Source organism: Silurus aristotelis (genome assembly GCF_946808225.1).
Source record: "Silurus aristotelis genome assembly, chromosome: 1".
In the NCBI taxonomy this organism is placed as follows: Eukaryota; Metazoa; Chordata; class Actinopteri; order Siluriformes; family Siluridae; genus Silurus; species Silurus aristotelis.
In genome coordinates, this window is record NC_139574.1 from 9,883,243 (window position 1) to 9,909,634 (window position 26,392).

General features: G+C 39.2%; 1 protein-coding gene across 1 annotated transcript in view; it reads left to right on the top strand.

The window, feature by feature from the left end:
• The window catches only part of lyrm4b (LYR motif containing 4), a 59,082-nt gene that overhangs the window by 15,605 nt on the left and 17,085 nt on the right, over positions 1 to 26,392 (top strand). The window contains exon 2 of the mRNA XM_083549649.1: positions 560 to 680. Within this exon, the coding sequence (XP_083405775.1) occupies positions 560 to 680 (121 nt within the window). The remainder of the gene's footprint in view (positions 1 to 559; positions 681 to 26,392) is intronic.

Here is a 26,392-nt window from a genome sequence, read left to right on the forward strand (position 1 = left end):
CGTGTCATTGATGTGTGTATAAATATAATACCAGGAGAGATTGTATTTGTTGTGTCTGGGTTACTCCATACACCACGCACAGCTCTTGACTCTAATGACCGGTGGCATGAGGCAGAAAAGCATGTCCTGACTAATTTCCCACAATCCTCTGGTGAATTTTTGTCTCATCTCATCGGAGGCTGTTGAAGTCGGTGTAGTGATATGTATTATAGTAACAAGCTTTGAAAAGGCTCTACAGCGCAGTCAGGCTAGCTTTCTAGAGCAAAACGGAACGTCAGGAATAGCACACGCTGAGAAGAAGGTTCCTGAGAAGTCCATATCATGACTTTTTTTTTTTGCTATTAGTTGTTTTGGAATGGATCAACAAAATAACTTGCACATTCTGAATACGAGTGAGTAGAGACAACACTATGCTAATGTGTTCATGCTAATTGGCTTCTGCCAGATTTCCTTCGCTGATAGTTACGTTAGCAGTTTTCTTTTTTCCTTTTTTTTCTCTTGCTCCCATGGGCCTGCCCACGATGCGTTTTGATTTCCAGCTTGCGTGTCTCTTTTTCAGGACGTACACCCTGCGCAGGGTACGTGATGCGTTCAGGGAGAACCGGAATGTCGAGGACCCGAAGGTTCTGGAGCAGCTGTTGAACAAAGCACAAGACAATCTGGCCATCATTCAGAGACAGGTACCACCTCCCTTTTCCCTTAGAAAAAAAAAAAAGAATAAATAAATACACGAGCAACACAGTGCAGGCTGACAGAAATCTCTCTCTCTCTCTCTCTCTCTCTCTCTCTCTCTCTCTCTCTCTCTCTTTCTCTCTCTCTCTTTCTCTTTCTCTAACTTTAAATCCTTCTAAATCCCTCTATCCTCTGAAGAGATATAACAGCAGCTAGTACGGCTGCTGCTGCTGTTTCAGAAAAATATTGTGGAGAAACTGCTGGGTCCCACCTGTCCCTCTGGCAGGCTTCCCTTCAGTACGGAGGTTGGGTACTCAAGCAGAAAGGCTTCCTGTCAGCATTTTTTGTCCTTATTTAACCGCCCCAATCATGTCTAAGCCTCACTTCTCTCTCTCTCTCTCTCTCTCTCTCTCTCTCTCTCGCTCTCTCTCTCTCTCTCTCTCTCGCTCTCTCTCTCCTTTTTTTGTTTTGTTTTAAACACAACCTTCGCATATTCCATGTCTCAATGTCCTCGGTGATGTTATGCGAGTGTGGGCCGCTTTATCACCGAAGCTTCAGTTTCATAGGCAGGCTCCCCACAGGCCTTGAGTATTTTTGGAAGTGCTTAATTTGTCAAAAAAATAAATTCTCGAAAGGTCATGAAATTAGCCTCTGGGGGGGGGGAAAAAAAGTTCCTGTTTTATATATTGATAAAGTTTTCTTTGACCTTTCTATAAAAAAAGAAATGTTATAAATATGTTATGTACATACCAATTAATATGTGAGTAGTATAGAAATATAAAGTTTGACCCTAACCACCCTGGTGGTCAAAAACAGGATGGCTAAGTATCAGAGATGGCAAAAGTAAGCACATCCTTCCCTCAAGTACTGACTATCCTTTATTACTGAAGTTAAAGTAAAGAAGTTTGTGCTCTGACATGTACTTAAGTAAAAAGTAGTCATTAGTACTACCTGTTTTAGTGTCACACTGGTAACTGGACCTCACATTATATTAATATATTATCAAATAATTTTACATGTTGTTATCTAATGAATGTATCCAGGCTGAACATCCACCATATAGAACACAAGCAGAGAAAAGATGAAGATGATCATGAAAGTCTCTGTACAAAAACCATGAAGGGACAAACAAGTGAATCTATATTTGAGTGTTAATCTTGAATGTGGCTCAGGTGTGTAAATGTGACATGGTTGCTTGAAGTGCAGTAACAATAGGAAATGTGGGACGTGGTAACTCAGTGGATAAAGCATTGGCCTTTGGCTCAGGATGTCATGAATTCGAATCCTGGCACCATCAAGCTACCACTACTGGGTCCTTGAGCAAGGCCCTGAACCCTCAAATGCTCAGTTGTAAGTCGTTCTAGATAACAGCATCTTCCTAATGAAGATGACCTCTGCCTCCTTCCTGAAATGGACCACATAGATCACAAGTGAACAAATATACAAGCATCTATGACCGCTTTGGTTACCTTACCTCATTTGTGTCTTTTTAATTGAATTGTGATTAAAAAAAAAAAATTTTTATAATTGGCAAAAGTTTGTGGACACCTAGTCATAAGTATGCGAAGTGCTTTTTGATGATCACATTCCACATTTAGTCTCAGTTTACTCCTATAATTCCCTCTACTCTTCTTTCTTCTGGAAAGATGTTCCATTAGATTTTGGAGTGTACTTGTGGACTTTTGTGTTCATCGGCCACAAGGGTGTTGAGGGTATAAAGTCAGGTTCTATTGTAGGTGTGGAGACCTGGGGTGCAGTCAGCGTTCCAATTCATTCCAAAGGTGTTTAGTAGGGTTGAGATCAGAGCTCTATAGCAGGCCACTCAAGATCTTCCTTTACAAAGTATGTTAACCAGATCTTTCTGGAGCTCCCTTTGTGCACAGGGGCATTGCCATGCTGGAACAGCTTTGGGTTTCCAAGTTCAAGTGAACGCAAAATTCTATTATACCTCATCCAAAGATTATAGTGTGCCTCCAACGTTGTGGTAACAGTTTGGAGAAGAACCACATATGGCAGAAAACGTCAGGTGTCCCAAATCTTTTTTTTTTCATACACGTATCTCTCACCAAAACTAGCTCCATTCTTTCTACAAAAACCTCATTCATGATCAGTTGATTTGACTGTTCGTTTGTTTGTTTGTTTTTTTTGCTCCCCATGCATATTCTCACTTCCAATTTAGAATGGGATTTTGGGATTTTTTCCATTTTCCTTCAGTTTTTTTTCACAATATATGGTGCAGTTTGTGAATTTAGTTTACCAGTAAACAGCTTTTATTCTTATAAAAAAGTTCTTCCTCATAATTCCTCTTAATTCTTTTAAATGTTAGTCATTTGTGATCTTCTTTTTTTTCCATAATGACAGGATGGAAATTATTTGGAAAGACACTGGTAATTATTTGAACTTATTGCATGTCTGTGTACTACGACCTGTCCTAGCTGGCCTAACCTGACCTGTAGGTCACCCTAAAATTGGAATAATAACACCTGCATGCACACAAGAACCACTATTTTTTTTAACAGGTTGGCCCTGAAATGAAACTAAAATATGACAATTATATTCAAATAAAGTAAAAATGGCTGTAATTAAATTTTTAAACCTGATTTGCTTAAGTTTCTGACACAACAAGGAGAGAGAGAGAAGGGAAGGTATGAAAAAGAACTGGGCCATATGTCCTGTTAGCAATATGAGTACACCAGTGAAAGAATACGGTAATTTCCGGACTATTAAGCGGATAATAATTTATTTTTAATAAATATAAGCCGCACCCACTGAATTTGACAAAGATTTTTATTTTGAACATAAATAAGCCGCACCTGTCTACACTGAAACTAATGAACTTTACACAGGCTTTAATGAAAGACAGTGTCTGTTACACAGCTTGTATGTAAACAGTAGCCTACCAAGAAAGTCATTGTTTACTGTCTTTCTCTTTCCTTTCACAGCTATTTCTTTTTCTTTTGGTATCGTCGTGCGTTTAAAAATCAGCATCGGTAAATCTTTTCTCCCGATGCCGTGCAGCTCAGAACACAGGTGAAGTGTGTTTTCATGCCCGGTTGTTTTCAGCGTGACGAATGATTCGTATTTCCTGTAGACAGTCCCGAGTGAGCGGCAGGTCAAACGTCAGAGGAACCTTATCCATATTTATGATGTGGTGTGGCCCGATTTAGTGGGAGCGCATCTGATTTAATATAAAGAGTTTCATTGGTTGACCTAAACCCTTTCCGCAATTTCATTGGTGTAATGTTATAGGGCTCAGTTTTTTGGCTTTAAGCTTGTGACCCGGGAAAAACCCGATAAAAATCCATAAATTAGCCGCTTCATTGTTTAAGCCGCGGGGTTCAAAGCGTGAGAAAAAAAGTAGCGGCGTATAGTCTGGAAAATACGGTACTTAACTTACATTACATTATTTCCGTTTGATTTATTATCTGATTCTGAACGATGTTTTATTTTGGACAATTACCGGATTCTCTCCGCCACATCTGTCTATGACTCACTCTTGATGCATGTTAAGATACTTCCCTCGGTCACATGTCTTACCTCCAGCCGCTACCTTCTTAAAGGTACCTGCTACCTGCTCCGGCCGCTAACACATAACACATTACAGCTAAATTAAAACCCCCAAGCTAGCAAAATGAACAAACAACACCACAGTGGATTCACGTTTATTTTTATATTTAGAAAATACCAGTTTTTATGCCGGTCGTATTTTGTTGCATTTATCCGCCACACCTTACAGTCCGGTCCGTGAAAATATTGTCTGACATTAAACTGTTCCGTGGCGCAAAAAAAGGTTGTGGACCACTGCTGTACACCATAATGAGGCTACGAATTTCTTTTTTCTTTATAGTAGTAGTGTTATTGTGGTTTGATACCTTATGTGAATGTATACGGGTTTTTTTTGTTTAGTTTATTTTTTAAGTTGAAGGGATACCTGACTAAAGTCCAATAAGCTCGATCTCGGGTTATAGTACTTTCACCTTTGCCTGGGTCGTGTGTGAACTTCGCCCAGTTTTGCTCAGTCATGTTTAAATGTCACGCTGGTTCTCTCTCTGTTCTCTGTGCACATATGTGAAGGCACAAGTCTCCGTGACTAAGCGTTCCATCACCACAAGTGACTCTGTGTGTTCTTGTCATCTGTTGAAGCTTTATGTTGTGTGAGAGAGAACGTGTGTAGGTGGCGCACACGCTCCCGTTGTCAGAGCGCAGCAGTACAGTAAGCAACGCCGCTGTCGTTCAGAAACTTGCTGTTGAGTCAGACACGATGATTTCAGACTGCCTGGGGGAAACAGGACCCTCCGCCTTCCTCATACGCATCCATTCTGTCTCTTCTCTCTCTCACACACACGCATGCATGTCTTGCTGTGTGTCGAGACACTGCCAGTACATATGCCACCCTGCCACCCACGCTGTGCTTTAGAGGGCATGGCAAGCTTGGCACAAAAATACCTCACGGCTTTGGACCAATCATGTCTGACATTTCAGCTGGTATTCTGAAACCTGTTAGCAAATCAGCGATTTTTATGGTGGTAGCATAGCAATGAAACTCTACGTTTTTAAAGATTTTTTTTTATTTCGTCAACAGTCTTAGAGTTGCTGCATAGCACTTAGCAAAATGAAGCATTTTTATACTACCATTATTAGTCCCAATTCACAAATCTGATCAAGCTGTGGTCTATTTGCTGTTATAATGACCTTTACTATTCTGGGAAGATGTTCCAGTTGATTTTGGAGTGAGCTTGTGGAGAATAGTGCTCATTCAGCTACAAGGTAAATAAAGTAAGGTAATGATGTAAGGCGAGGAGGCCTGGGGTGCCGTCGGCATTCCAATTGATCACAAAAGTGTTCAATATTGTTGAGGTCAGAGCTCTATAGCAAGCCGTTTAAGATCTTCCACTCCAAACCATGCAAATCATATCTTCACAGAGCTGGCTTTGTGCACAGGGACATCATCATGCTGGAACAGGTTTGGGTCTCCTAGCTCAAGTGAAGGAAAAATTTATTGCTAGTGCATCCAGACAATTGTATGCTTTGTAGTAACAGTTTGGAGAAGAACCACATATGACTGGAAATATATTGTGTCCCAATATGTTTGTCGATATAGTGTACCCTTGAGTGTAATGTATACAGTAAAATGAGATAGGTAGCCAAATATCTGATGTATTATAAAGTAAATTAATTAATGCGCATCTCATTTGCATTTGCACATCTTATAGGTTGATTACACTTCTATTGCTATTTAGAGTCATAAAGGTGCCATATAGCTATCTGCCACACACACACACACACACAAACATAATATATATATATATATATATATATGTATGTGTATGTATGTATGTATATATATATATATATATATATATATATATATGTATGTATGTATGTGTGTGTGTATATATATATATATATATATATATATATATATATATATATATATATATATATATATATATATATATATATATATTCTTTTTTTTTTCTTATTTGTTTGAATATTATTTCTTTTTTTATATATATATTTTATGATATTTCTGCAGCATAATATAGTAGCCTGTAAAGACACAGTTTATGACCTATTCAACACATTTGTTTGAATCATTACTTAATTATTAATTCACCCATCTTCAATTATAACTTAATTTCAGAGCTTTGTGCTTTGCGAGGGAATACACCCGGGGGGGGGCTCCATTACAATACAGCATGTACATACTGACACACCCACCCACACACACACCTAGGGGTAATTTATAGTCACTTATTGACCCACTGGCATGTATTGGGAAGGTGGGACAGAAATATACGCAGAGGAAACCAGGAGAATGTGTTGTAATTCTGGCCACATTTAGTTATGAAATATACCAGCAAATGTTTGCATTTACTAACTAATGTTTAACTAGCCAACTAATGACATGGAATTGCAGGGTCAGTTCGCACATATATGCTCATTTGCTGATGATTATATATATATATAATTATATATATATTATTTAAAATAGGCTGTACATTTAAAAAAAGAAAATAAAACAGGATCGCTTTTCAGTTTAATTTAATTTGCACAGCACTTTTAACAATGGACATCATAACAAAGCAGCTTTACAGAAATAAATAGATTTCAAATACATTTTAAATTAATACGTTTGTCCCTATATGTTTATTTCTTATAAGTGGACCAGAGGCAAGAAACCTTGAGAGGTACCAGACTCAGGAGATAACCCATCCTCACCTGGATATCTATTCATTATAGTTTGTTGAGTTTATCAACTGTATATTGTTATACACTTGAGTGCAAAACTGTTCATGGGAATTTTAGCAGAACTTTTCAAACTTTTGATACAGAAATTACTGTTTTAAAGCACCACTCTGGGCTATGAACATTTAACACTGTTTTATAAGGCCACCCCCTGCTCGACTAAGATATTTATATATATACTGTATATATAGTCCATGTATGTCTTCAGTCCAACCTCATATATATATATATATATATATATATATATATATATATTTTTTTTTTACCAGTAGGAAAGTCTAGGGATATCAAAGTAAATGTGCTCTTTGCAATATTCATGTGCACGCTGTTTCAGACTGCACTTTAGTTAGTGTAACGAGTCTAAAAATCTGTGGCCATGGGTAGCCGCCCATGCAACAGCCAAACATCTCTGCGGGAAGCTGCTCCAAATAGATCCCCTAATGGATTTCATGTCAGTTTCCAAACAGGTTCCGCTGTATTTCCATCTGACCCATATTTTTTTCAGGTTTTTCAGTTAATTTTCATCAGTTTTTCAGCAATGATTTCTTATTGATTTTGATGAGAACTTAGAGATAGACTAATAAAGAAAAGCAGATAAATGAATAAATAAAGGCAAAAATAATGTATTCATTTGGTTATTTTATTTAGTCCCTCTTACTAAAAGCTTTGGAAGCACAGGATAAACATATCCGAGCTTTGGGCAACAAGCCAAAGCTAATTGATTCACATCGTCTCGCCCGTCCTCCTTTTTCATTCATATTTTAGCTACTCGCTCTCAGAGGTGCAACAGTGAACTATTTCAGTAAAGCTAAAACCAGTGCCTTTAAATGTGACCATAGAGTGCTGAAGGACTACTAAAGTATGTGACGTGTTAAAATCGGTTTTATGCCAAGGGGAAGCCTGAGAAATTTCTGGAAAACAAAATGTCTTTCATGTATTAGTTTATTTCTCAGCATGGTGTATGTTGTAATAATCTGATTGAATTAAGTGTTGTTTGGAAACTAAATCTTGGAATGCCAGAAGGAAAATTATCCAATCAGAATGGGTTTTTCTGTCTAGTTATATACAGCAAGGCGAGTTTATTTATTAGCCAGAGTTTCAGCTGTTGGACAGAAGGCCTTAGGCATGTTACTACCCATCAATGTGACCGAGTGATTGTGAAATCAAATAATCTCGATTTCCAATAGATAGGACCATTTTGTTGAAAAAATTTATTGAGGCCTTCTGAAAGACCAAAATCTGTCACTGTCCAGAAGTGTGGACTAATCATTATTTGTCCACACTAGTCTTGATTTATGCAGTTATGCTTTATCCATGCATACAGGTTTTGTATATTTAATGTAGAGTAATCCCCTGTTTATTGCGGTGGTCACGTTCCAAAACCACCATAGATGGACACCACCCCAAAAAATCTATTTTATGTATACAGTACTGTACTGTATTAACATTTGACTTCATTTTATAATGAATTTTATTTTTAGTAATAAATTTAAATATTCAACATAAAACCCCATATAAACAATTCCATATAAGTTTTTTGGTCTATCGTGGGTTTTCGCTAGAGACCGGGAAAATCAGCCAAACTAATTAGTTATGTGGCAAATGCAATTCCGCAAAAAAACACCCGGGGGCGTGAGATTTAAACCACGGTAAAGCAGGGGATTACTGTATTAGAAAGGATATTATTTTCGAAATTATATGAATGTATCTGTAAAAATATAAATTTTTTATTCTCTGATAAGAGTCCAAGATTACTATGCATATTTCTAAACATTTGACAAATTTATTATAAGCGAATTTTGTACATAATTTCTAATAGCAATAAAATTCATACCGAGTGAGCCAAGTTTAAACAATTTTAAGCTTCAATTAGTAAAAATGTCTAGAAATATAAATAATCTTATTTATATTTTTTATATATATATATATATATATATATATATATATATATGTGTATATATATATATATATATATATATATATATATATATATATATATATATATATATATATATACATACAGTGAGGAAAATAAGTATTTGAACACGCTGCTATTTTGCAAGTTCTCCCACTTAGAAATCATGGAGGGGTCTGAAAATGTCATCGTAGGTGCATGTCCACTGTGAGAGACATAATCTAAAAAAAAAAAAAATCCAGAAATCACAATGTATGATTTTTAAACTATTTATTTGTATGATACAGCTGCAAATAAGTATTTGAACACCTGTCTATCAGCTAGAATTCTGACCCTCAAAGACCTGTTAGTCTGCCTTTAAAATGTCCACCTCCACTACATTTATTATCCTAAATTAGATGCACCTGTTTGAGGTCGTTAGCTGCATAAAGACACCTGTCCACCCCATACAATCAGTAAGAATCCAACTACTAACATGGCCAAGACCAAAGAGCTGTCCAAAGACACTAGAGACAAAATTGTACACCATCACAAGGCTGGAAAGGGCTACGGGGAAATTGCCAAGCAGCTTGGTGTAAAAAAGGTCCACATACATACATACATACAGTGGAACCCGGTTATGTCGATGTCCTAGGGGGTCGCCAAAAAGCGTCGAGGTAACCGATGATCGAGATAAACGAGAATCAAAATGCCGGCAGTATATTAACGTGCTTGAAATTTCTTTATGTACATGATGTGCATTAATAAATGAGAATGTACATGCACGTGTTTTTGGAGGTTTTTTTACACAACAGCGTTGCCGCGATTTGTTTGATGAAGGCATGCTATAAAAATACATACAGTACATGTTGATCTGTCAGAAATCCACCTGCCACGCCCCCTTCAGCCCCCTTCAGCGTGTCAGGTGTTTTCTCGGCCGCTTTCTCTGAAGCTCCCGGCTTCAATCGCGCACATATGGTGCTCGTTTATCATCATCCCCAGCTCCTATTTAAACTTATATATATATATATATATATATATATATATATATATATATATATATATATATATATATATATATATATATATATATATATACACACAGTGGGTACGGAAAGTATTCAGACCCCCTTAAATTTTTCACTCTTTGTTATATTGCAGCCATTTGCTAAAATCATTTAAGTTCATTCTTCTTCCTCATGAATGTACACACAGCTCCCCATACTGACAGAAAAACACAGAATTGTTGACCTTTTTGCAGATTTATTAAAAAAGAAAAACTGAAATATCACATGGTCCTAAGTATTCAGACCCTTTGCTGTGACACTCATATATTTAACTCAGGTGCTCTCCATTTCTTCTGATCATCCTTGAGATGGTTCTACACCTTCATTTGAGTCCAGAAATTTTTGATTATACTGATTGGACTTGATTAGGAAAGCCACACACCTGTTTATATAAGACCTTACAGATCACAATGCATGTCAGAGCAAATGAGAATCATTAAGGTCAAAGGAACTGCCTGAAGAGCTCAGAGACAGAATTGTGGCAAGGCACAGATCTGGCCAAGGTTCCAAAAAAATTTCTGCTGCACTTAAGGTTCCTAAGAGCACAGTGGCCTCCATAATCCTCAAATGGAAGACGTTTGGGACGACCAGAACCATTCCTAGAGCTGGCCGTCCGGCCAAACTGAGCTATCGGGGGAGAAGAGCCTTGGTAAGAGAGGTAAAGAAGAACCCAAAGATCACTGTGGCTGAGCTCCAGAGATGCAGTCGGGAGATGGGAGAAAGTTGTAGAAAGTCAACCATCACTGCAGCCCTTCACCAGTGGGGCTTTATAGCAGAGTGTCCCGACGGAAGCCTCTCCTCAGTGCAGGACACATGAAAACCCGCATGGAGTTCTCCAAGATGGTGAGAAATAAGATTCTCTGGTCTGATGAGACCAAGATAGAACTTTTTGGCCTTAATTCTAAGCGGTATGTGTGGAGAAAACCAGGCACTGCTCATCACCTGTCCAGTACAGTCTCAACAATGAAGCATGGTGGTGGCAGCATCATGCTGTGGGGGTGTTTTTCAGCTGCGGGGAACAGGACGACTGGTTGCAATCAAGGGAAAGATGAATGCGGCCAAGCACAGGGATATCCTGGACGAAAACCTTCTCCAGAGTGCTTTGGACCTCAGACTGGGCTGAAGGTTTACCTTCCAACAAGACAATGACCCTAAGCACACAGCTAAAATAACGATGGAGTGGCTTCACAACAACTCTGTGACTGTTCTTGAATGGCCCAGCCAGAGCAATGACTTAAACCCAATTGAGCATCTCTGGAGAGACCTAAAAATAGCTGTCCACCAACGTTCACCATCCAACCTGACAGAACTGGAGAGGATCTGCAAGGAGGAATGGCAGAGGATCCCTGAATCCAGGTGTGAAAAACTTGTTGCATCCTTCCCAAAAAGACTCCTGGCTATATTAGATCAAAAGGCTGCTTCTACTAAATACTGAGCAAAGGGTCTGAATACTTAGGACCATGTGATATTTCAGTTTTTCTTTTTTAATAAATCTGCAACAATGTCAACAATTCTGTGTTTTTCTGTCAATATAGGGTGCTATGTGTACATTTATGAGGAAAAGAAATGAACTTAAATGATTTTAGCAAATGGCTGCAAAATAAAAAAGAGTGAAAAATTTAAGGGGGTCTGAATACTTTCCGTACCCACTGTATGTATATGTATATATATATATATATATATATATATATATATATATATATATATATATATATATATATATATATATATATATATATATTTAATATCGTTTATTTTGTATTTGTCGGTGAGTGTACGAGTCTGTGTCTGTTAAAACAAAAGCTAAAGGACACCAGACTAAATACAAATTGGTCTTTAATCTGAAAAGACAAATTGATCACAGTGCTCTGGTGGCACGGTTTTGATACCCAGAGCTCTGATTTTTATTATAATGTGTGTGTGAATTAAGGCTGTTTAAAACATGATGTCTAATGCAATTTTGCTTGATTTTAAATGTTCTGAAAGCCACGGTCTCGTTCACAGGTGCCTTGTTTTTTTTTTGTTTTTTTTTAGAGATGTCTAATTATTTAAATTTTCGAACTGAATATAGTGGTGTAGATTTGGTTACTGGTGCGTACATGTCATTGCATGATCATTTGACAGGTCAACTCTCAAGTAATGTTATTTGATTTTAATTACGACTCTTTAAAAATAACTTGTATATACTGCTGTTAAAATATTCTCAACTGTGGCTGTAGGGATTGGAAACATTTAGGTACAAGAGCACAAGTGAGATCAGGCTCTGAAGTTGGTAAGGATGTCTGGGGTTCAGTTTATCCCAAAGGTATTCAGTGAGGTTGAGGTCAGGACTCTGTAGAGGACACGCAAGTTCTTCCACTCCAACCATGACAACATGTCTTTGCTGAGTTTGGGCCTCTTTATTCCACTGAAACGACATTTGAATTATATAGAACACAGACATTTTGTACAGTTGTGAGCTTCCTAATTTATGGCAACGGTTTAGGGAAGAACCAAATATGGGTGTGGTGATCAGTTATTCATGTACTTTTGGCCATTTAATCGATGTAAAGCAATTTTGCCATTTATTTTCCTCCCCAAGGTACACCAACAATCTTCGCTGTTTACTTTCTCCTGCCAAAACTAGAGGAAATTACTGAAAAGGGAATTCCAGTAATGTGGAAATGTTCCAGTCAAGGAAAGAACTTAAATCTTCATTTTTTTTCCAAGTGTGCAAAAAGTACATAGAAAGATTGTTATTTGTACTTACAAGCAGTATAAAGAGAACGTTAAAACTTTTTGATTGCTGGTTTTCTTGAACTTTTTGTCATTGTTCACACTGTAATATGAGGAGCACCACCGCTACTACTATGCATTCAGGACACGTTTCTCAAAACTACATAATATGGGTTCGAATAATTAATTGATAACTGATAGTTGATTGCTGGAACTTGATGTATAAGTGTGGAGGAAGGTGCACACAGGTGGACTATGTTCTATGCAGGAGATGCAACCTGAAGGAGATTGGAGATTGTAAGGTGTTGGCGGGGGAAAGTGTAGCTGGACAGTATCGGATGGTGGTCTGTAGGATGGTTTTGGAGGTAAGGAGGAAGAGAGTGAGGCCTTAAAGAAGAATAAGATGGTGGGAACTGAAGGAGGAAACATTAGTATGAGATTCAGGGAAGAGGTCAGACAGGGGCTTGGTGGTGGTGAAGAGGTGCCGGATGATTGTAACTACTGCAGAAGTGATAAGGGAGACAGCTAGAAAGGTACATGGTGTGACATCTGGAAATAGAAAGGAAGACAAAAAGACGTGGTGGTGAAATGAGGAAGAGCAGGAGAGCATCAGGTGAAAGAGTTTGGTGAAACAGAATTGGGATCGACAGAGTGATGAGAAAAGTAGGCAGGAGTACAAGGAGATGCGACAGCAGGTTAAGAGGGATGTGGCGAAAGCAAAGGAAAAGGCATATGAGGAGCTGTATGAGATGTTGGACACTAAGGAAGGAGAAAAGGATTTATACCGATTGGCCAGGCAGAGGGACCGAGCTGGGAAGGATGTGCTGCAAGTTAGAGCAGTAAAGGATGGAGATGGAAATGTGTTGAGTAGTGAGGAGAGTGTGTTGAGAAGATGGAGGGAGTATTTTGAGCAGCTGATGAACGAGGAAAATGAGAGAGAGAGAGAAGGTTGGATGGTGTAGAGATTGTGAAACAGGAAGTGGATAGGATTAGTAAGGAGGAAGTGAGCGCAGCGATTAAGAGGATGAAGAGTGGAAAGTCGGTTGGACCAGATGACATACCGGTAGAAGCATGGAGATGTTTAGGAGAGATGGCAGTGGAGTTTTTAACCAGATTGTTTAACAAGATTTTGGAAGGTGAGAGGATGCCTGAGGAATGGAGAAGGAGTGTGCTGATACCGATCTTTAAGAATAAGGGAGATGTGCAGACCTGCAGTAACTACAGGGGAATTAAGTTGATCAGTCACACCATGAAGTTATGGGAAAGAGTAGTGGAAGTCATGCTAAGAGAAGAGGTGACCATTTGTGAGCAACAGTATGGTTTAATGCCGAGTTAGAGAACTATGGACACTATTTGCTTTGAGAATGTTGGTGAAGTATAGAGAAGGTCAGAAGGTGTTGCATTGTTTGTTTGTGAATTTAGAGAACGCGTACGACAGGGTGCCGAGAGAGGAGTTGTGGTATTGTATGAGGAAGTCAGGTGTGTCAGAGAAGTATGTGAGGGTGGTGCAGGACATGTATGAGGACAATGTGACAGCAGTAAAGTGTGCAGCAGGCTTGGGTTAAAGTGCATCAAAGATCGGCTTTGAGCCCTTTCCTGTTTGTGGTGGTGATGGACAGGTTGACGGACGACGTCAGTCAGGAGTCTCCATGGACTATGATGTTTGCGGATGGTATTGTGATTTGTAGTGAGAGTAGGGAGCAGGTTGAGAATAGCCTGGAGAGGTGGAGGTACGCATTGGAGAGAAGAGGAATGAAAGTCAGTAGGAGTAAGACAGAGTACATGTGTATGAATTAAAGGGAGGGCAGTGGAGTGGTGCAGTTGCACAGAGAAGAGGTGGTGAAGGTTAGGGAGTTTATGTACCTGGGGTCAACAGAGCAAAGTAATGGAGAGTGTGTTAAAGAAGTGAAGAAAAGAGTGCTTTCAGGGTGGAGTGGGTAGAGAAGAGTGACAGGAGTGATTTGTGATAGAAGGGTATCTGCAAGAGTGAAAAGGAAAGTTTATAGGACTGTGGTGGGACCTGCGATGTTGTATGGTTTAGAGACAGTGGCATTGAGTAAAAGACAAGAGGTGGAGCTGGAGGTAGCAGAGCTGAAGATGTTAAGATTTTCATTGGGAGTGACGACAATGGACAGTATTAGAAACTAGCTTATTAGAGGGACAGCACATGTAGGACATGTTGGGGACAAAGTCAGAGAGATCCAATTGGGATGGTTTGGACATGTGCAGAGGAGGGACATGGGTTATATAGGTTGGAGAATGCTGAGGATGGAGCCCCAAGGAAGGAGGAAAAGAGGGAAGATCAAAGAAGAGGTTTATGGAAGTGGTGAGGGAAGACATGCAGGTAGTTGGTTTGAAAGAGGCAGATGTAGAGGACAGAGTAGTATGGAGACAGATGATCTGCCATGGCGACCCCTAATGGGAGCAGCCAAAAGAAGAAGAACAGTTGATTGCTGGAACTATCAACTATCTGCAAAAATCCATACCGGTGTTTTTTCTGTTTTCCGGTCTGCTGTCATTACAAGAGTTGCCTGTGGAGGTGAATCACTAAAGGCACTTTCTGTTTGTTTTTACACCTGAGACTGCGCGCTGCACAGAGAGTGCTATATAATATTTATTATTTATAATTTATACAATTAGTTATCAAATCATATATTACATATTAGTGTAGGATTTCCATGATTTTTTTTGTAATAAAGTACTATTTAACATTAAGTGTTATGTTAGTTTTATATCCATTTTAAAAACTATAGGTTCATTAATCAGTTATCAGTTCGGTCGACCTCTACTTCACAATCCATGTTTACAGTGTATGTGACTCATTTAGTAGTCTCATGTTCCTTTTGTTATTTTTCTCATGATGTGTTGCTTCTCTTAATATCAATCCCAACTCCCTTGTCTGTCTGTGGCGTCAGTAATGAAATCATCATATGGCAAGCTGTCAATTCAAGCTCTTTTTAAAACAAAGCAGGGCTGGTGAGTCAGTTTCGATTAATTGCCACCATTCTCAAAAATAGCCTCGATGATATGGCAAATGTTTACACAGAAAGCACTACAGCTCTGGGAAATGTTGTTTCCATCTTAACTGGATAATCATAATCAAACAGATTTACAAGGGAATAAGGGAGAAGTTACTCATATTCCTTCGGTCAGACATGCAAACAGATGACGCAGGAGAAAATGACGGCATCTCATCTGGTGATGAAATAACCTGCTAATGGTCAACCGGCGAGGCTCATTGAGTATGGTGGAGTACTTTATCCCAATTCCAACAACTGAGCACCCTTAGGGGGTTAAGGGCCTTACTCAAGGGCCCAAGAGTGGCAGCTTGGTATGACCAGGACTCGAAACTTCAACCCCCGGATCCAAAGGCCAATGCTTTAACCACTAGGATACCACCTCCCCCATGGCCTAAACAATGCTGCATGTTAATATCCACACAATGCCTGCATCGCACAGTAATTTCTCCAATTAAAAGTAGACTTTCTTCCTTAGTTTAAATGTATACGTTTTCTAAGTCTAAATTCCAGGTATGGTGTCTGTGTAGTGTGATGATTGTAGTATGAGGTCATAGTGGCCTTTAAAGTCTGAATGTTTTACGGAAGTGAGGTTACAGAGTATTGACTTATTCTCCGCATCAAGCAATAACCAGAGCCGTAACACTGACCCTCGGAGCCCATTGCTTTTAAATTGCATTTTTCTTTTTTTCTTTTTTTTTTCCTCCACTACTTCACCGAAATGGTGGAAATAAAGAACGGGTGTCTCACCATTACTGCTGTTTAAACTCATTCGGCTGTTCGCTCGGTGATGATAAAGAATCATTTTCGACGCATTGAATTGGGTCTGACTCTGTGCTTTCAGTAGGAAATCTCTCTAATTTCACATCTTTTCTTTATTGCTCAGTTTTTTCTTTTATTTGTCTCAGTTGCTGGTGTACCGGATTTCCTCTCTTCTGTAGTCCTTCCTCTCTCAGCACTTTTCCAGCCTTTTCGGAATACTGATTTCTCTCTGTTTGTCTCCCTCTGTGCCTCTAGCATTTTCTCTTTAACACTGTACAGCTATTCTTAGAGTTTTGTCTCACCTGTGTCGAGCTGTGAAAATGAATCTTTTACTGTCTGGATATTTTTCCGATGGTCATAATATTTCTGCATTCGAAGGCATTGAAAAAAAAACCCATCATAAAGCCAGATTTGAATGTTTCCCCGTGTTTTTAATACCTGGGCCATAAAACTAGAACTGATGTTGAAAATGAGGGACCCCAGGTTTTAATAGGATTTTTACTGATGCCTGATGTTTTTGTCCTGATTGTTTTCAGTTATTAAACCCTGCTTATTTACTCTAATAAACCAACACACACACACACACACACACACACACACACACACACACACACACACACACACACACACACACACACACACACACACACACACACACACACACATTCAGATTACACTCACAAATCAAAGCCAATGGTCCAGACAGGATTTTAACACCACTTCTACAAATGTATCTTTCTCCTATCCTCTCCCTTCTTTTGTTTATTTCTCTCCATCCCCCTTTTATTCCCTGCATTTCCGTTTATTTCTTCCAATGCTTCATCTGCTTCCAATCTTTACTTTTCCATCCTTGTTACTTCTATCTTTCTGGTCTACCTTTCATTTCTTCCCTTTCCTTCTGCTTCCTTTTCTCTTCTACCTTCACTTTCCCTTTCCCCCTCCCCTTCCCTTCCCTTCCTTACCTCTCTCATCGTTTTCCTTTTTTTTCTCTTTCCCTTCTGTTTCCTTTCTTTTCCTTTCTTAGCCCCCACCTACCTCCATTTGGTCCCTTCCTTCCCTCTCCCTCTTCCCTCTCCCTTCACCATCACATCACATACCTTTCCTTTTCTTACCATCCCTTTCCTTTTCATCCCATCCCTTCCTTTCCCTTCCTTTTCCCCTTTATATTTCCTTCTCCTTCCTATCATTTCTTTCCTATTTTCTCCACTCCCTTTCTTTCCATTCTTTCTTTTCCACCCTTTCATTTTAGTTTCCCTAATTTATCTCCACCTTTCTATTGCTTTTGCTCTTCAGTTAATTCTTTTACATTTACTTTCACTTCCTTTTCCTTTTTTTTTTTTTATCCCGCACATTCTGAATTTGATTTCGCAGCTCTGAATTAGAAAGTCCAAAGAATCTCAAGAGCTTTGGACAGATCTTCATTGTAGTTGAATGTATTGAGTGTATTCTAGTATTTACTTTACATGAACTGGTGTGTGTTCAATCTCTGTCATACAGTATGCTTTGGCGGTGTGCATGAAATCGCTGTGTACTATTTGCTAATTATCCTCTGTAAGTGTGAATAACTCTAGATTAGAAATGAGTTTATTAGAGGGACGGCGCATGTAGGACGTTTTGGAGACACGGTGAGGGAGGTGAGATTGAGATGGTTTGGACATGTGCAGAGGAGGGACATGGTGTATATCGGTAGGAGAATGCTGAGGATGGAGCCACCCGGAAGAAGGAAAAGAGGAAGACCAAGGAGGAGTTTTATGGATGTGGTAAGGGGAAGACATGCAGGTAGTTGGGTTGAAAGAGTTAGATGTCGAGGACAGGGGGGATGGAGATGTATGGTCCACTGTGGTGACCTCTAATGGGAACAGCCGAAAGAAAAAGAAGGTGTGAATAACTCTATTCTTCATTGACATAGGGGTGTTTGAGAGATTTGTTTGCTCATGTGTATTTAAAGCAGAGTATAAACAGTATAATATCAGTTTCCATATTGTTTGTAAGTAAGACGATTGTGCGTCTCCTGAAATGTCAAGAGAATTGTTCTCAAAGTGCTCATTCAGGCATTTAGGTCCTATCCCAGGAACACTCCAGGCAGGAGTATATTTTGTATCCCAGTATGTTTTGAGAAGTACCAGGATGTTCTTGAGAAGTGTTTCTTAACACAGACTGGGTCAAATGGCCATTATTTTCTGACTACTCCCAGCTGAAATCTGTCTTTATTTATCTTCACCTGACGCATCATCCAGGTTATAAATCAGTCTCTTAAAGCTGAAGGCATCTGGAATATTTACTACTGTTTAAATTGCGGCATGTTGCTTTATCCTCTGTGTAATAAAAAAGTCTTTATTATTTTTGGATTATTATTATTACTATTATTAATGGTGATCCTATCACATGTGTAGTAACACACAAGCACTTCAGAAGATGGATCGAGACATCAATCTGAGAAATCTTTTCCTCGCTCGCTCTCTCTCTCTCTCTCTCTCTCTCTCTCTTCCTCCTCCTCTTTGAGCATCTCCCGGTATATCTGTCTAGTTCTCTCTATACCTCACTCTCTCATCTCTCATCTTTATTGTTACTCATTAATATTCTTCAGCTCTCATTCATTTATTTTCTCCTCTTCTGTCTGCATCCATCTATCATTTTCCATCTTTTTTCACCACTGCTTTTATATATTAAAGGTTATGCAAAATGTTATTTCCGGTCCTATATACTTCGACTGAAGTATGCTACTACTCCCAAGTCTAATGGGTATAGTACAGTAGTTTAAAACACACTGTAAGTGGCCTGAAGGTTGTAAGTTTAAATACCGGAACGTCCAACGATCCCACATTGGTCATTCTATATTCGTGACCCAGTGGGTACTGGATAGTAAAAATGAGTATGAATGGCTTTTCTAATCATCGTGTTCATGTTTTTATATACCTCATATAGGTTTTTTAACCCTTTCCATATTTTCCTCCACTCTTCTGTGAAGATGCCCCACTAGATTGATTGTTCTTGTGGAGATTTCCATGAGATTCATTCAGCCACAAGGGTGTTAGTAAAGTCCTTGGTTATGTGAGTGAGGATGCCTGGGGTGCAGTCAACATTCAGTGCTCAATAGGGTTGAGGTCAGAGCTCTATAGCAGGCCACACTAGATCTTCCAAACATATTTCCATGGAGCTGGCTTTGGGTCTCCTAGATCAAGTAAAGGGAAAATTCAATGCTACGGCATTCAGAGACTTAATTTAAGTGTCCCAATAGATGAGATTGAATTAAAATTCATTGTCAATGTACAATGTACATGTACAGAGCCAGTGAAATGTACTTCTGTCCATATTTTATAGATCTTTTACAAGACCATGAGCACACGAAGCCCTAAAACAAAGGCCTGAGTAACGTAATGTTACAGTTACAGGACTCCAGTGTGTTGTGAAAGAGGTGTAATGGGTTGTCTCTCAGTTTTGCTTTTAATGAGGATTCGACCTGTGGCATTCTACAAATCTGCCAGCTGGTCTATTTGTGTATCTCTGTAAAAGATGTACAAAAGTCAGGACAACAAAAAAAAAAAAAAAGATTACGGTTTTCACATCCTGCAGTCTATAAGGAACTATTTTCCTCTATTTCATCTAATTGCACTCGTTTAACAGCTGTTAGTGAGATTACACTGTCAGTCTCATGTCACAAGCTCGTTAAGCTCATTTAGAAGCGTCTGCTGAGATTTCTCTCGCTTCGGTTTTATTATTTTTTCCTCTCACTCACACTATAGTGATGATCCCTTAAAATATTTTTTCTGCTCCACCTCACTCCCTCTGTATCATGTCACCATTTTTCTAAATAGGTCACTGCTTTCGTATGTCTCTCTGTTTAACCCTCTCTTTCTCTCTCTCACTCCGTCTCTTTCTCTCTCACTCCGTCTCTTTCTCTATCTCCCTTTTAATGTTGCAAGTGCTGTCACGTTATCACACGGCTTTTCGGTGTCCTACAGGTTCACCCACTTCTGCCTCACGTCTGGTGTTTATTGATTACAACTCCAAGGAGACGGGAGTTAAAGGGTTGCGTCTGTTTGAGCGATTCTGCAAACACCCTTTCTTTGTCTCGTCTCCAAAGCCTTGTTTTTTGTTTTTTTTAAGATTTTTTTTTTTCTTTTCTTCAGAGAGCCTTCAAGCATAGTAATCAGAGAAGTTGGTGCAGAAAAAAAGAGATGGGAGGGTGTGATAAAGAAGGCAAGTGAGAACATTGGGAAGCGAGCAGGCCGTTATCTGGGCTGTCTATTTTTAGCACTCTAAAAGAAGCAGTGGATTACTGAGTAACTCGTTCTCTCACTGTCTCTCTCTCTCTCTCTCTCTCTCTCACTCTCTCTCTCTCTCTCTCTCTCTCTCTCTCTCTCTCTCTCTCTCTCTCTCTCTCTCTCTCTGAGGGAACTGTACACATTCTCAGATGGGTGTTTCTGGTTCCAATTAAAGGATGAGTGTGATAAGCTATAAGGCAGAGCAGACTATAGGACAACCTTTCTCTCTCTCTCTCTCTCTCTCTCTCTCTCTCTCTCTCTCTCTCTCTCTCTCTCTCTTCCTCTGCTGCAAGAAAGCAGTCCTCATTAGTTTCGTAGTGTCTGATGCTGGATATGTGTGTGTGGTATGTGTGTGTAATCTCTTTGCTCCACATATTGCTCATAATAAGTTGGGAGTGCATCTCCACTGTGTGAGTGTAGTAGGGACTGAGTCATAAAGGAGGAAAAAAATCTTTCTTTTTTTCTGCACCATTACTTGCTACTGCGGTGTGTTTTCAGTGCAGTTTACGTCTATAATAGATGATCGGATAACCTTGTTAGGTCTCGCTCATCAGACGTTTTGATCATTAGCTATCAACATCCGGTGTTCATTTCTCTTGTTTTGTGTAGCACCTTTGTTTGGTTTCGCTGTGTACTGTATACAGTATAATTGACAACAAAAGCCGACTTAGATTTATATTACATTTACGGCATTTGGCAGACGCCCTTATCTAGAGCGTCTTAGAACTGAGCAGTTGGGGGTTAAGGGCCTTGCTCAAGGGTCCAGCTGTGGCAGTTTGATGATCCTGGGATTTGTGGGACTTGTGACCTTTTGATCCAGAGTCTGCTGCCTTTAACACTGAGCTACCACCTCCCCTAATAAGCACTCAGACCAGAACTTGAACCCAGAATATCATACCGGGTTCCAGCTTCAACTCAAATCGGCTGACTTGACTCGTAACTTCATGCCACGATTAAAAAATAGGCATAAAGCATAAACATTATTTGTTTAAAACTTTGTCAGATGTCTCTTTAGCCTGAAGCATCATCTTCATCGAAATGAAAAAAGCTACCGCACACATTGTACTGATGACAGCACTCCAAATATTTACCTGACCTAATAAAAATATAAAGAAAATAGCCTACAATTTAGACATCGTTTATAGTCAATTAACTATTTATCATGCGTAATTCCTCACTAACGCTGAGGAAGGCCTAGAGAGACATGAGATTACTGTGAATGTATATTTAGACATCGCAAAGAAAGCTTTCGGCTGCATTTGATACAAATAGTTTGGCTTAAAAAAAACACTAAATATAAAACACTATAATGAAATTCCTGTTCACAAATAAGACTTTCTGACCATATCGTACACAGTAGGAATGGTAAAATTCACCGATTCGCCTCAGTGCGTCGGTATAAAAGTTAACGATATGATGCATTGATTTCTATATAATTATTAGTAGATGCACTGTACTTTTATTATTTAGAAAGTGACCATTAATTTGTGACCAATATTTTATATGTAGATAAATTTCTCCTCAGTTTCTCAAGTGCGTTCTCTCTGCAACATTACGGAGACCGAGGCGTGTGCTGAGAGTCACATAGAATATAAATGAACATGGCAGAGGTAGAGCTGCATCTAGATGAGTGATGGAAACCAAATAGTTTTCATTTTCTTTTCTTTTGTGAACTTCAGCACTGGAAGTCATTATATTCTGTATATATCTGAATATTCTATGTCTAATTTTTTTGCAAACACCCAGAATAATGTAGCGCTTCACAAATAATCGTGATTGAGTGATGCGCTATAATAAAATAATTAATATAATAATAATAAAATGGCAGGAAAAATGCACAGCAAAAAGAAAATATGAAGATGAACACAGGACGTTTAGTGGGAGAGTTTATATTTAATATGTTGAACGTAATGGCAAGTCATTCTGCCTTATGTCAGGCGTCATTAGCGCATTTCAAATCTTCAGCGCCACTTCAGCTCACTCCCTGCTAACATCAACCAGGAATTTCCAAAAGTGACTGTACTTCACAAGCACAAGTTGGTCACTTTCAAAAGTCAGGCAGAAAAGCAGAAACAGTTTTCCCAAAAATGTAGATTTAAATTTGGCTTGGAACATTGCACGGGCTAAAAAGCCATACAATGAAGGGGAGTTTGTTAAATAATGCCTCAGTGAAGTTGTTGAAATCTTGTCTTCTAAAAACGACAAACTAAATCGCATTGTATCAGACGTCCAACTGTCCTGCCACACTGTTGAACACAGAGTATCGGACATTAACACGGCTATTGAATCACAGTTGCACTCTGACCTGGAATGGCAGAAGTTTCACTAAGCAACATGTAAAAGAAAAACGCTATTGTAAATTATTCTATTTTTGATTGTGGACTTGGTTGAACTGAGAGTTTTTTTTGTGTGTGTGTGTGTGTGTGTGTGTGTGTGTGTGTGTAAGAGGAAGGGATGGGTGATGTTCATGTGTGCCCATGTGTATGATGTGGCTTTTTGCGGTAAGACAGTAAAAACTCTTGGTCTCTGACTGGTTGGCCACCCCTGCGATGGATGGATGGATGGATGGACGGACGGACGGACGGATGGATGGATGGGAAATAAAGAAAGAATGAAACAAACAAGCCAAATTGGATAGATTGACAAACATAAAAGATGGATGCATACGTTGGGAGCGGATAGACAGATGTTAAGAAAAGAAAGATGAATAGATTGTTAAAACAAAGAGCTAAAGAAGGACAAACAGAAAAAGAACAAAGAATAGGCATGAAAAAAAGAAACATATAGACGAGCAATGGATGGTGAATAGGATGGATGGATGGAGGTAACGATGGATGGCTTACATTAAAATGGTTAAATAGACTAAATAAAAGATGGATGGGAGGTGGGGGAGGATTGACAGATGTTAAGAAAAAGATGGTAAAATGCTTAAAACAAAGAAAGAAAGACACAAGAAGAAGGATAGACAGAAAAGAAAGAAGGACGGATAGGAAAGAACAAAGGATATGCATGAAAAAAAGATCAGGCCATGGATGGATGGATGGATGGATGGATGGATGGATGGATGGATGGATGGATGGATGGATGGATGGATGGATGGATGGATGGATGGATGGATGGATGGATGGATGGATGGATGGATGGATGGATGGATGGATGGATGGATGGATGGATGGATGGATGGATGGATGGATGGATGGATGGATGGATGGATGGATGGATGGATGGATGGATGGATGGATGGATGGATGGATGGATGGATGGATGGATGGATGGATGGATGGATGGATGGATGGATGGATGGATGGATGCCAAAACATAACGGAAGACATAAAAGAAGGACAGACAGGAAAAAACAATAGATAAGCATAAAGAAACATTCTATAGACAAACTTTGGATGAATGAAAAGGATGGATGGATTTTTCACACTTTGTCTTTGCCCTAAGTTACATTTTCCTGCATAAATAAAAAAAAAAAACATTTTTTAATAAACTTTAAAACCCAGTGGCTGTTATTAAACATGACAGTGACTAAGGTTGGTGGTCCCTCCAGCACAACGGTATAGAAGTGCTGAAGAGAGAGAAGGAGTACAGTGCAGGCATGAGCCCCTTATTCTCCACCTCATTTATGGACGATTTGTTCGTCATCAGAGCTATGCTTTTTACAGGCAGTGCTGATCCGGCCAATAAAAACGTGTACCCCATTTCTCGTGTGTCTGAAACCAGAGAGATGAAGGGACAAGAGTGAAGGGGGTTAATGGGGGGAAATTCAACCAGCGTCCCTTTAATGATTTTCACCATTGCATCTCTGTGCACCTTTAAAATGCACGTTACTTCCATTTCGACTCTTTAAATCAGTTTTATCGTGCGTTTGTGAGGTCCATTTTGGACAGACATTTGTCACGCGTGATCTTTTCAGGAAGGATCTGCATTTAATACACTCCACATGCTGAGCCAGCAGCTTAGCAGGCCATCATTGACATGAGGCCGGTAGCTTGGACTTAAGTAAGTGAGATATAGATTTTTATTATTTTTTTTGGATCACTCACCCTGTTATCCATCACTGTTCAGAAGGACATAGATGCTTAAGATTTCCCCCTTTGCAGGTCGCTGCTTTAGAGCAATGCAGGAGTGAAAACCGAGCTGTTTGGAATCTTTACTGTGGATCGGGTGAAGCTGAGGGTGTTTAGGAGAGCAGCTGGACTGTATCGCAAAATGACATGGAAATATTCAGCTCGGCTTGCTGTGTGTACACAACAGCGTTTGATGAGGGGATTGCTGAGGATGATGACCGTCTGGTTAAAAATCAACATCATTTTTCATCCATCTTGCCACACCATTTTACATTCTAGCTCGGGTAATGATGCGATGCGTCCAAAAGAAGACAGCTGCTTACCTCAGAAACTTACATTAGGTTATTTTTGATTGAATAAGTCATTAAAATACTGTGCAAATTATCAGTACAAAACCAAACACTGCTAAACTGTCACTGCTGGGCCCTTAAGTAAAGCCCTTAAACCGTAACTGCTAAGCTGTGTTCCTGGATCTGCCAATTGTCATAAATGTAGATCATTTGTGAACATTTTTGTCTGAAAATTCGCTGAACACACCTAACATTAGGGCTTAACATTGATGAACCGGCGACATGGTCATGGGTGGACTTAAGGCTCATTGTTGCACGTGGGGAGCGAAGGTTGTGGTTCGTTGTGGTCCGATCCAACAGACGAGTTTGATAATTAGATGGAAAGATAGACATGAAAGAACGATTAATAGACAAAAAGAAAGATGGAGATAAAAGGGAGAATGATAGACAAATGAGAAAGAAGTAAGGATGGATAGACAGACAGATGGACAGACTGAGATGTCAAAGAAAGATCAATAGACAAAGGAAAGATGGACAAAAAAGGAAAGAAGGTACTGTGGATAGACAAACATGAAAAAAAGATGAATGGGTGGATGGCAAATTAGGATGGGTGGATGGAAGAGAAATTAGTAAGCAGAGAGGAAAGATGGATAACCAGACAAAAGGATATAAGAATCAACCAAAGAGGCAAAAATTATATGATTTACTGCTTCAAAAATATAGACTTTAAAAATGCAAAGTAAAGCCTTGGAACTACAACTAGAGAAGCAGCAATAACCTGGAGTAATCATGTTCTGTATGATGTAATCAGTCTCACGTTGTTGTGGAGGAAAAAACAAACCTAAATGTTCTTTCATGAACTTTAACATGCAAGCTGAGGCTTATAAAGTCTGACATGTAACTCTTGGGTTTTATTTCTCTGAGCAAAGAGATTTCTCAGGAGTGAAAACAGAGCTGTTTGGAATCTTTACTGTGGATCGGGTGAAGCTGAGGCTGTTTAGGAGAGCAGCTGGACTGTATCGCACAATGACATGGAAATATTCAGCTCGGCTTGCTGTGTGTACACAACAGCGTTTGATGAGGGGATTGCTGAGGATGATGACCGTCTGGTTAAAAATCAACATCATCCTTCATCCATCTTGCCACACCATTTTACATTCTAGCTCGGGTAATGGTGCAGCTGTGTACATGAGCCGCCCCGATTCTGCCAATTATCATAACTGTAGATCATTTGTGATCATTTCTCTCTGAAAATCTACTGATTAGGGCATAACATTATGAGCAGTGAAGTGAATGAAACTATCTCTACATCATGGCACCTGTTACTGGGTGGGATTTATTAAGTAGCATGTGAACATTTTGTCCTCAAAGTTGACGTGTTAGAAGC